Source organism: Ixodes scapularis, unplaced genomic scaffold, assembly GCF_016920785.2.
Source record: "Ixodes scapularis isolate PalLabHiFi unplaced genomic scaffold, ASM1692078v2 PGA_scaffold12__126_contigs__length_90152505, whole genome shotgun sequence".
In the NCBI taxonomy this organism is placed as follows: domain Eukaryota; kingdom Metazoa; phylum Arthropoda; class Arachnida; order Ixodida; family Ixodidae; genus Ixodes; species Ixodes scapularis.
The window spans coordinates 81,396,842-81,408,915 of NW_024609838.1; the positions used below are offsets into that span (position 1 = coordinate 81,396,842).

General features: G+C 42.6%; 1 protein-coding gene across 1 annotated transcript in view; it reads right to left on the reverse strand.

Annotated features, from left to right (window-relative positions):
* Positions 1 to 12,074, reverse strand: part of LOC8043879 — a 390,627-nt gene that overhangs the window by 117,358 nt on the left and 261,195 nt on the right. Inside the window, exon 5 of the mRNA XM_042289248.1 lies at positions 1,625 to 1,795. Within this exon, the coding sequence (XP_042145182.1) occupies positions 1,625 to 1,795 (171 nt within the window). The remainder of the gene's footprint in view (positions 1 to 1,624; positions 1,796 to 12,074) is intronic.

Genomic DNA, 12,074 nt, shown 5'->3' on the forward strand with positions numbered 1-12,074 from the left:
TGACCTATAAACCAGTTCAACTTCCCCGCTAAATTTGGCTGGAAAACTGATGTTCAGTGACCTCTCGTCACGTGATTTACGTATCAATTTATTTCTCCAGTTAAATGTGGTAGGAAAATTTTCGTCACGTGACCGGACGTCAAGTGACCTATACACAAATTTAGTTTTCCCGCTAAATTTGGCGGGGAAACGGATGTCACGTAATCTGATATCACGTGACCTATAGACCAGCTTGGCTGGAAAATTAAAGTCATGTGACTTGACGTCACGACATTTATAGATATATTTAGTTCCCACGCTACATTTATCAGGTAAATCACGTCACATAAACTATACACCAATTTAGTTTCTCCGCTATATTTGGTGAGAAAAGTGATGTCACGTGACCTCATGTCACGTGACATCTGTTGGCTAGAAAATTGCTGCGAGGTTACCTAACGTCATCTGACCGGTACGCCACTTCAGCTTCCCTGCTAAACTTGGAGGGGAAATCGATGTTAAGGGACCTGACGTCAAGTGAAATATACACCCGTTTAGTTCCCACGCTAAACTTAGCGGCAAAATTGAGGTGCGTGACCCGACGTCAGCTGAACTTTATATATATATATCTATATATTCCTAGGAAAGAAGACGACGTGGCGCGAGTGCCGCGCTCGGCGGTCTGCCTCGGAGCACCCGCGCGATCCGATTCGGACTTATTTCGTCTGGCTGCGCTGTGGTATTGACCATCATTTGCCATCCATGAATCGTCTCATTAAACCAGCACATCGTCGCCTCACAGGATGGTGGAAGTGCGGAACCATACTCATCTCCTAGATTGAACATCGGCGCCGCTATGATCCTGTCAACCCGCCTCATTAAGGCAGTCATCCGCAGCAGCAGACCAAACACCAGCCCATGGATCCGTCACCTAACCCCCGCCCAGACACCATGACAAGCCGAATCAGACAAAGCCGCATCAGACGAAGCCGGTCTATAACTTAATTCCAAGAAATGTACGTTTGATACCCCGCACCTCCACCATACTGTTAGGGTGATGCTCTCGGCAGCAGAAAGGACAGTACAATACACGACGATAGAACAAACAAAAGATTTATGGAGGACGAGCCGGTCCGCGGGGCCTGGCGCGAGATGGTCGTGCGCGCCACTGTCCCGTCGTCGTCTTCACCTTCCTAACAATATATTGATGCCGCGTGAGGTATACTATACAAGAATGTATATAGTCGTCGAAACAAATTGAAACGATCGCATTTCATGCATTATAGGAATTTGAAGTTAAAGGTCGCTGCCAATTTGTTTTCCCAATCTCCCAGGGGTTATTCTGGGGACATCCCATATTGCCTAATGAGAGTTGCGGAAATGCAGAGGACTAGAAAATTAACTTCAAGGGGAAATAAAAAATTATAAGTTTTCCTTTTAGATTTTAGGGTAGGTGGCGCAAGCTACCGCCCATTAAAAAGACAGCCGTAACGTCCATTCATACAGTATTCCGTAAATATGGACCACGTGACGCTAGCAAGCACTTGATCATATCGTGGCGGTGTCCGGCAATGACAGGAAAAGGGTGATGGAACTCTGGCCGCAGATTTCGAACTGCCTCCAGTGCGTCCGCAGCGCCACTCACCGCTGCTCTCAGTGCCCTGGACGTCGGCGCAGGCCTGGAAGCGGAAGAGGATGTGCCAGTCGGCCGTGCACGAGTCGACCGTCGACACCGGGTTCTTGCAGTCGCCGTGGCCCCGGTTGTACGTGAAGGTGAACGGCCCCCGGAACGGGCAGGCCACGGGCGACGCGTCCACTGCAGCCACGGTTCAGATGTCAGGCAAACACAGCCACGCCTACACTCTTGTACAATACACTACAAAGCCTTTGGAAAAATCCCCTAGGGGCCGAGTTGGCTCCGAAACGTAGGGATCTTTTCTTTTATTAAAGCGTGGTTATAGTTCCAAGTTTAAGTTTTGAAACATCAACAGGTAACTAATTTGTAAAGACTATAATCATTACTAACAATTGCAGTCATATCTTGTTAGTATGGACCCGTTTGAGTTTATTCAAGACAACCTTGTACCGAATTGTCTCAGGGGACATGACTAAAGGCACTTTGACTGCCTGATGGGGTCATGCAGCAGTGTATACAAATATGAAGTACAGCTAAAGTTATCCTACAAGATATGTCATTACAAAAAAGTAAGCAGCAGGTGAAGCAAAAATTCGCTAATAACATATATTCTACATTTTGCTTGAAACATATCTTCAATACAATTTTGCAATATGCTAGTGCACATAACATCTCCAAATTCTCAAAACATCTTGTGGTGGGTTTATTGCTCCATAAATTATATCTATATTATATTTTTCTACTATTTTGGGGTGATTGGGCAGTATTTAGAATATCTAAAATAATGGGGTACTGTTTGACTTGGTCTGGCATCAATAAACGTAACCTGTGGTCTCCATAATTTGTTCGAGAGCGGGTTTTAACTATTAAGTTTTCCCTTAAATTATACCGGCCAACGTTTGTGTGGTAGTACGTGGAAAACAATAATTTGTCTAATTGGAATTTACGCCAAACTGCAAGTGACAGTTTGTATTTGTTTCGATTTCTTGCGTTTAATATACCCTATCTTTTAAAATAAGTGATAACACTTTCAAAAGGTTGTACTTAACCAACTGATCGTAATGCTGGCTTTTTTATGGATAAAAGACAATCTACGTTTGCTTGGGACGTGTTTGACCAAACTAAACCACAGTGACTTTAACGGGATTGTACGAGGGCTGATTAAATTTGATGTTTCCCTTTTTGGGAGATAATATCTTAGCCTGTTTAGAACAGCAACAGCTCGACATTCATTCTTTCTTATGGTATCAATATATGGCGTCCATGATAGTCATATAAAATAAGCTTTAAAGAATCGAATTGTTGATGACTGTTCAATAGAAGAGTCCTGGAATTCTAATTTCAAATCTGAAGGTATCGTCATTCCTTTTTGTTTTAAACACTAGGTACTTTGCTTTACCGACGCTTTAGTAGAGCTTATTTCATTTAAGCCACGAGTCTAAACACGAGGACCAATTTTTTCCCCTGAAATATGGGTATGCCACTGTATGTACCAAATTGTCGGGGACAAGCCTGGTAAGAATGCGCATTTTGTCTCGTTAAAATGAATGACTAAAATTCTGGGCCATTTTGCGGCAGAACAGAGATGTCCATGATAACGCGACCTGGCTGACATATCACTTTCCAAGGCCGGCCTCCGAAATCTTCTATAGGATAACTAACTCTCTTTAACTTCATAAACGACTTCCGTGTTTATCTGACTATAGTCCTCGCCCGGTATATTTAACCGCAGGATCTAATTGACGCTAAAATTGTGTTTTATACCTACTCCACCTTTGGTACATAGCCCGCATTCAATGCATAGTCCATACCCCATGCATATTCAGCATTAGAAGAACATTCTTCTACACAGCACCCTTCGAAAAACTCCCGCTTCAATATATCACGAAAAAAAAAGCTTACATCACGTGGAAATCTTTGTTAACATTAACTGTCATTTACGAAATTTCTCATGTTTCGCCATAACAAAACAATCTTGAAAAACCAAACCCTTAAGTAAGCACGCCTAGGTACTCGGCGTGAAATCTCAACTTTTTTACGTGGTTTATTGCCCGAAAAATACGCGATACGGCACAGGAAAGAAGGATCCTCTTTCTGCGCAATTTCGTGGGATGAGGCAATCTGCAACGGGAGAAAAAACGGTATCTGGGAGAACCGCAGAGGTACATCGTGGATATTCACAACTTAGCATGAGGCAACGCTTCCTAGTGTGATAGATTCGCGGGAGAAGAACGAGGATCTACAGACTAAGTGTGCAGCAAAAAGCAGACGCGCCCTGCGGTCGAAAAGTGAAATGAAAAAGAAATTGGAACGGAGTGCGCTGCGTTATTTTGGAGCTTCCGATAGCTTAAACCAGCCGTGTGGAGATAGGAAAAATACGCAATTTATCATTTCAATCCTCGCAAACTGTACGCCATCATTCATGATATTTTGATTTTGAATGGGGTGCTCTGCACCGTTCCTCTTTAACTTTAACCACTGCCGACAATACCATTGGATGAGAGGAAATAAAGCGGCGCAAAAGGTGCTTCGTCACGCGGCTCGATGTCTTCGTCGGTTTGCCATCACCTGATAAACAAATGACGCGCATATAAAAAATCAGAATTGCAGCGCAAAAAAAAAACGAACCAAGAAAGGGTTGTTGAAAATACAAGCATCAAAAAGAGAAAGTAAAACACTTGAACACAAGGACAAGCGCCACAGTTGAACTAGCAACGAACAATTACAGATATCTCTCTTTTCATACGTGCATTCTTGCTCCCAACTTACTAAACTGAAGAACATACATTAAAAAAAAACATTTGGAAGAGAAAGCTAACCCCGAAATAAAGGAATGGGAAAAGGAGACAAAAGCAGCTAAAAGAAAATAAAAAAAGGAAGCAGCCAGTTCACTTACGCAACCCGTAAGGTGAAACACCGCGACAGCTTAGGTGGGACGTCGAAGCCGCTAAGGTGTCATTCCCGAACAAATGGACTGAATGAACGTTAAAGGTGCGAGCGCGCACCATAGAGTCCGCGTAGGCGTTTGCCTATTAAACCAAGTAACACACCGGGCGAAACTTTTATAGCGTTTAGAAAGCAATGAGAGCACAGGCTATCCCCGAAACGATATTAAACGCTATTTTATTTCACCGCAAAAGCAAACTACGCACCGGCGAACGCTCATTCTCCACCCAGACGTATCGCTAGTGGTCCGTACCAGACGCCAAACCTACAGCAGTAACGGTTATCTTATTCAACAGATATGGGATTTCCTAAAAATTCCAATGAGAAAATGGCGGCTGACGGAGCCCCCGAATACATGGAGATCTGTGGCGCCAGAAACCGAACACGGGCGAAAATGTGCACCATTTTCCCATTGAAATTTTCAGCAAATCACTATAACTTTTGAATAAGAGTTAAATTCAAGTTAACTTTGAGTAAGCTCGTGCTGAAACTTTGGCATCGGGTTCCGACATCTAGTGCTACATTTGGGGGAGACTGAGTCTTGACGTTGCATATCTTATTTTCAAGCTTAAAAGAACACTGTAATTCTTTTGGGTGTGGTTACCCCGCACATTAAGTTGAGAGCATTTTGTGAACCTGTAAAACAATTTTATTGGACGCAAAATGGACCGCCTTGTGCTAATTGAAGAAGACTTGAAAAATCGCACACCCAAGTTTGAAATCTAGGGAACGACAAAACTGCATGCGTATGCATAAGCCGTTCCCTGTTGTTGGTGTGGCTGCCTGAAGGTCTTACGCAGTCTAATTGGACACAATCTAGCACCTCCTTATGGTCACTGAAGAAAATGTCTAAAAGTGCACGCTGAAGCTTCAAGCGTGTAGCTCCACGTAATTTCATGCCCGTGATTTCGGCGGCTTAACATAAGACTTGTGCCTATCTTAAATACTCTACTCAAGATACTGTATTTGAAATACTTTTGGTGGTATTTTGGTGTCTGGCAAATAGATTTAGCCAAGAGTATTTTCTACTCTATCTTAATTATTTTTCTGACTATCTTGTACTGAGCATCTCAAATACATTATGCAACTTTGAAAAAAAATTCGCCGGAACATTCTACGGAACTATGGATCATCAGACTCCAGGATAAAACTGAACCGATTGCAAACTTGAAGCCCAGTAACCGAACATAAACAGGAAACAGGGCGTGACGAAAACAGTCCCCAAATGCCAGCAAAAAAAAAACGAAAACAAATGAACAGCTTCAAGTACGCCCGCCTTTATGTGTCTTCTTCTCCTCTTGTCGACTTTCTTCTTTTTTCAAACTGTCTTTGCTTGGAGCTAGCAAAGTACTGTTGAAGTTATTCTGATTTGACAGTTAGACCCTGCCTTTTGTCTGGAGCTAGAGTGGTTTCGTCAGCGTAGGACTGTAACGGCAATGATTACGATGAACCAGTTTCGAAATTCGCAGATTCAGGGATATGAAAACGTGCGAACACGTTTACATGCGAGCACAGACATTCCCTCGGCCAAAAAGCTACATCCAGATGGCTTCATTGAGCTGCAGTGACCTAGATTGGGCTTGCCCAAACCTCGTTGTATGCCCATTGTGACTTAACTTTTGCTCCATAGCTCGTTCAAAAGCGTTTAGTGCATCTCCTTCCAAATGCGCGCATTGATTCACCCTCAAATTCTTCGAAACCAGTTTCCCGCCACGTGGAGTCATTTATGAACTAGTGCACTGGTTTTCAACCATTGAGGTTTCGCGGGACCCTTCTGGATAAGCAAGATGATGGAGGGCCACGCTCGTATTTAGCGGAAGGGAAAGGTATAGGTTAATTATGATAATTATTTAATTAATTGATAGAACTATGGGCTAGTGGGAAGTGACATTCACACGAGAAAGCTCACCCCAGAAATTAGAACAATTTATTTTCAATCTGAAAGAAGACACCCTTTATTACCGGGCTTGACTTATGAGGCTGGGTTTTGCGGACCCCTAGAATGCCTTCGCGCACTCCGATTAAAAACTACTGAAATAGTGGATTCTGATTCTGGAATCTTGACCATCTTGGCCTTCACTGTGTCAAGAATGGTTTCAACTGGGGCAGAGGGGGCAGGGGAAAGGGGTTTAGAAGCGGTTTTGTGGACACTCTTTTGTGTTTGTTGTGTTTCCCTCTTGACCTTCTTATTATTATTATTTTTAGCAGTTTGAAGGTGTAAGGGTTCTTTCTTATGTCCCCTTGTCGATGTTTCTCCTGAGCGTGCGCATGTGTCGTTCACTCGCCTACTTATCAACAAGTCTTGCTGCCTGGTCAGCTTCAAGTTCGGCTGTTATGGATATGCAATGCCGAACTACGTGTTACGTCCTCCGAATCGCAGCATGGCATATTGGGAACTTATTGCGGAATGCGGCGTCACGAGCCGAGCCTGCCGCCAGAGTAAGGCAGGTCCTAAAATATTTAGGCACGCACTATGTTGCATATCCCGAATTATTTCTGAGCAAACCTCAATTGCAGAAGCTAAGGCGTTTCTCAAAGGTGATAAAATGTAATTTTCAGAGATATAAAAAAAATAAAGCACCACTTTCTGACCTCTTATTCTTATATTAACAGCTTGTAAAACTTGCCGAATACCTTCGAATATTATTCAATTACGTTTTCAAACCTCTTGTACTCTACTCGAAATTGTTCGTATAGAAAGTAAATTAAATGCTACTCTAAATACATTTTCAGATAGGTTTTTAGTATATCATCTGAAATGCATTTGTTAAGTATTTGGCACAACAGTGCTTAACACCCTCCTAGCTTTATTCGTTTTATAACCCGAGAACCTTTCTGGCTTGATTAGCGAAAACGCTTTGTTTTCATTGTTTCCATTATCAGCAGTTTCATGTTTGCTTCTACGCGCTGTCATGGTGTCACCTGAACTTTCAAGATAGGATGTAGCAATCGAATAAGTGTGATTACGGTTACTCCACCGGGTAACCTGATGCTACAGGCTCGTATCTTTCCGTCGCTGCAGGTGAAGAACTCTTCTATGGTTCACCTCTTCCCTTGTTCTCTTGGTTGAAAATCGTCCTTTGATAACACAATATCTCCAACTTCTATGTTATGGAATTGCATCTGTTCGCAGTGTGCATACTTTTCATCTTGAGTAAGTATTTCTTTGACAATCTGTTCTAAAATATATTCAACACCTCTTAACGGTGTTTCTACATTTCAAGAAGTTCATTTGCAGAAGGGTTCGCTAGCTCTGTAAGTCCGTCTGTCGGGAAAGTGTTCAGTATCCTGCTCGTAAGGAAATTGGCGAGTGGCATTGCTTCGGTTTCTTCGATGTCGTTGTAGACATAATTCAGGGGTCAAGAATGTATAACTGAATCTACTATATCTGAGAACTATAGAGAACTCCTCTTTTGTCAGTAGTCTGCAACCCAAGGCCTTTTTTCAAGGAGAGCTCTACTGAGCAAACACGTCGTTCATAAAATCTTCCCCACTCCGGAGACACTTCTACGATGAACTTCCAGTAAATCTTGGAAGTACTCACTTGATTCGGTACTTCGTTGCCTCTGATTATGTTCCAAAGGTTGTGTATTCCTTCTGGTTCCTTTTAAACGTTAAAGCATTATCCGTCTAGATAAACTGTGGGATGATTCTCCTTCATATAAATCGTCGGAATGCGTGCAGAAAATATGCTGTAGACATATCTTCCACAATCTCCAGGGGCACTCCTCTCGTCACCGCGCAAGTTAAAAAAGTTAAATACGCTTCATGAGATTGTGGCTTGCCCTTTAAAAAGAACAGACCGGCAAAATCTCTCTGAGTCACCTAAAATTAAGTGGCTGATTTTACGCTATCAATAGGAAACGGAGCACTAACTTAAGAGGCTGGTCTTGAACTGTATCGCTGATAGACGATACATTCCTTGATCACCTTCTTTACACACTGTCGGCGGGAAACAATCAGGAAAATCTCCCTCAGCTGTAAAAGAACGTCGTGTACTCGGCACGGAGTAGTCGTTGATGCTCTTGAAACACAACTAGGCGGCAGTATCCGTTGTCTTTCGTTAAGACTATTCGATGTCGTTCGCTATCAGACGCTTGGCTGTGTTGAAATAGACAAGTAGTTCACGACACGCCTTCCTGATCACCAAGCAAAGGCATGTAACTTAGTCTAGAATCTGTTGGCATCGTTTTAGCTTGGTGAGTGCACATTATTTCTTCGAGAAAGGATTCAAGTTCTACACTTTCCATCCAAGACAGTTGGGGTTCTTGAATTTTGGGTGCAGTCAGAGGTCCATTCTGGTCATTCGTGTGTCTCAGTTTATGTGTAAATCTAAGGAAACAGGCTGTCGTTTGGTTAAGTCGCTGAATTTAACTGTAGCTTGTTTCATTCCATATGGCAGGTTCAATCGGGTGCACATACTATAAAACGTTAGTAGGATCGTTTTGGTACGTGTCACAGGAATGGAACAAGTCCATTGTTAAATCAAAATTACAGTCGGGGCTTCACGAGCCGCGTTGCTTTATCCATCGGAATCCATGTGAGTCATTTCCACCACAGCTGATTTTTAATCGGATGCCTGGTCGATATTTCAATTGTAGTAAGGTTGTCTGTGCTCTCTTTGCCGTGACATTGTCTTGAGTTCATGTTTTTCGTGGTTTGAGTTTCTCGCACTTAATCATGGACCAGTCCTGTCCATTTGTTGTCGTCTCCTATTTTCCAGTATAACGCAATAATAAAATCCGTCCAGAAACGTGCTTCCCTCAGCTTCTCTTGAAGATGAGTTCTGACGTGATGATAGATCCTCGCTGCCACCAATCAAGCTAAGAGTTCTAACCTTGCTAAGGTAACCGTCTTTAGCGGCGCCCATTTGAGATTTACAGAATAAAAATCTTGAGTATATGTCACCTGTTGTGTTTCTCTTAGACATACATGCAACTGCGCCATTGGCCACAAACCGCAAATATCTGCAGCGCGGTTTTTCACATTTCTGCGGTAATTTGGCTTCTGTAGAACCGTGGTAAAGATATCTCTCCAAGCAAGGAAAGTTCGTTACACCATCATTCATGTGAAAAATAGCATTGGGCAATTGGCTCTCCAAGTCTAGCTTCAAGCAGCAATTGGTTGAAAATACATTTTCGCTCGCCTAATGAAGGTTACCAGCATTCCAAGAGGATCGTGCATCTTTGGCGCTATCTTCGACACAGATGGTTTCAAGTACGTTCGTTTCTGTAAAAAGTTGACATTGTCCAGAAAAAAATGACAGTGTGTCTAATCAAGGGTTTCACGTGAGTCCAAGAATTTTTACGATACCTGGCAACTCTTCGAGTGGTACTTGTTAAGTCTTGTCCCCGTGGATCTTCGCAAAAACTTCAGGAGAGTTGGATGACTATTTGTAAAGTTTTATAGTATTAAGATGAAAATTGTCATTAGTTTCAGAGTAGAACCTGAGAGCTTGTTCTTCGTCCTCTGCAACCGTAAAGATGCTGTAAACGTAAAATGATTTTAAAAGGTATTCCATCCTTTGAGGGTACAGTGAGTTCATGAGTCTCGGATGGTGATGTACGGTCGCAGCTAGCAGAATGGACTTCACGTCGCACCAAGAAAAACTCTTGTCATACTTTACGTTTCAAAATTTGGGACAGAATGACACAACACTGGCCTGCTTTCTACTTACAAGACGCGTAAATTATCAGTGTCCTTTTGGTTGATAGCGATTCTCAGAAATGCTTTCTCGATGTCTGCGACCAGCGCAAGTGTATGCCTTCTGAAGTTTAGAAGAAGGTTCACCAGATTAACGTTCAGATTTGGGCCGCTCTAGATTTTCATCCACTGAATTTGATCTTTGGCCATACGGCGGAGCAGCAAATACCACGCCTATTTTTGTTGTCCGACTTTCCTTGATTAACAGCAGGTGTGGCATCTATTACACAACTCCGCTATTCTCAAGGTTTCTTATCTTCTCTGCTATATTTGCTTTGCCATATTTTAAATGGTAGCGTCGAACGTGTTCAGAATGCCTCTTTTACGTTTGAGCTTTTCAGTTAGCTGCACCTTTCCCTTTTTGGCAACTTTCTTATTGCGTTGTAGGTGGGCCGAAGGGTTTCATAGTAGGGCTACTACTATTTCTCTGTATTTTTTTGTGTGTTATTGTTCCTTCAAATAGGGTCAGTACGGAGCCGGTTGAACTTTTGTCTTTGTCTTGCTCCACTTCCATTGCGCTTGAATTTAAAAAAAAACTTTGAAGGATGTCCTCAGCGGTGTTTGTTATCGCAGAAGCCTTGAGAACGACTGCTTCCCAACACTGTGTTACGGTGGCACTTAGCGATATTGATCTTTGCATTGTCCATCCAAATCAGGTCTTCATGGCGTTCATATTGCCGCTGATTTCTGTGACCCGTCCTATCGCAACATTCTATTATTGCTCTGATATCATAGGAATGTTAATTTTGTTAGAATGTTCGTTTTTAGTGACACCTGCGATTGTATAGTTCAGTCGATGGAGCTCTTTCGCTACTTATTCATTTTTCTGGGGATTGTTGATTGCAAATAATGGAGGTTTCCAGGAACTCAATATGATAGAGCTATCCGTCACGCTTGCTTTGAAAAGTGATGAGAGCCCTTCGAAATTTTTTATATTCGTTTGGATCCATAAATATCCCACCGACGGTAGGTTACTGCCCACTACCGTCTTGAACGCGAGTTCTCAAAATAAGTCTTCGATTATAAACGATCGTTGACCACCATCACCAAATAGAACACTAGACAGCATCCTGTATTTCGTCCCAAACGTCCATGCTTTCGCTGTTTGCCGGAGCACGATCTTGTTGTCGGAAGCGTCAATCGTTGATTTGACTAGAGATATTACGACCACTTTCTCTTGATCAGTGTTCATGAAGGTAGGGTTGCACATCACAGAAGCATGCCAGCCTTCACAACCTTCACATGTAACTTTACTTCTTGGACATGCGATTCGCAAGAGTGCATCAAAAGCATTTGCAGTTTTTCTGAGGAATTATTATATTATCGTCCATAAAAGCTGTTGAGGTGCACTCTCCCGTCTTGTCTTATTTAGTGTAACAAAACATAAAGGGCGTTCTTTCATTTATTCGTAGTAGCGCTGACGCGGATGAATTTGGTCGGATACGTGCAGCGGGATACTTTTTATTGTCTGTCAGTGTATTCGTTTTTCCTACTGCATGGGACTCCAGTCTCGTAGGATTGAACGTTTCCGCTCGGCTTTTGAGGTCAAACCTTAAAATCTGAAAAGTAAAGTCCTTAAAGCCGTTTGCTGTCCTTTTGAAGGAAGGCTGGCTTGAACACCTTGGTTAGTTTGTTCTTGGTCGATGTTACCTTTTTGTTGAATTATATGTCTGCTATAAGGCGGAATTATTCCAGATGGAAGAAGTCTCATACGTAGACGATTTGGTATGGAACAGTTGGAGTCTCACTATCCCGAGAGACTTCATCATTTGTGCATAGACTTGCACGCTGTCGCAGATACTTCGAAGTC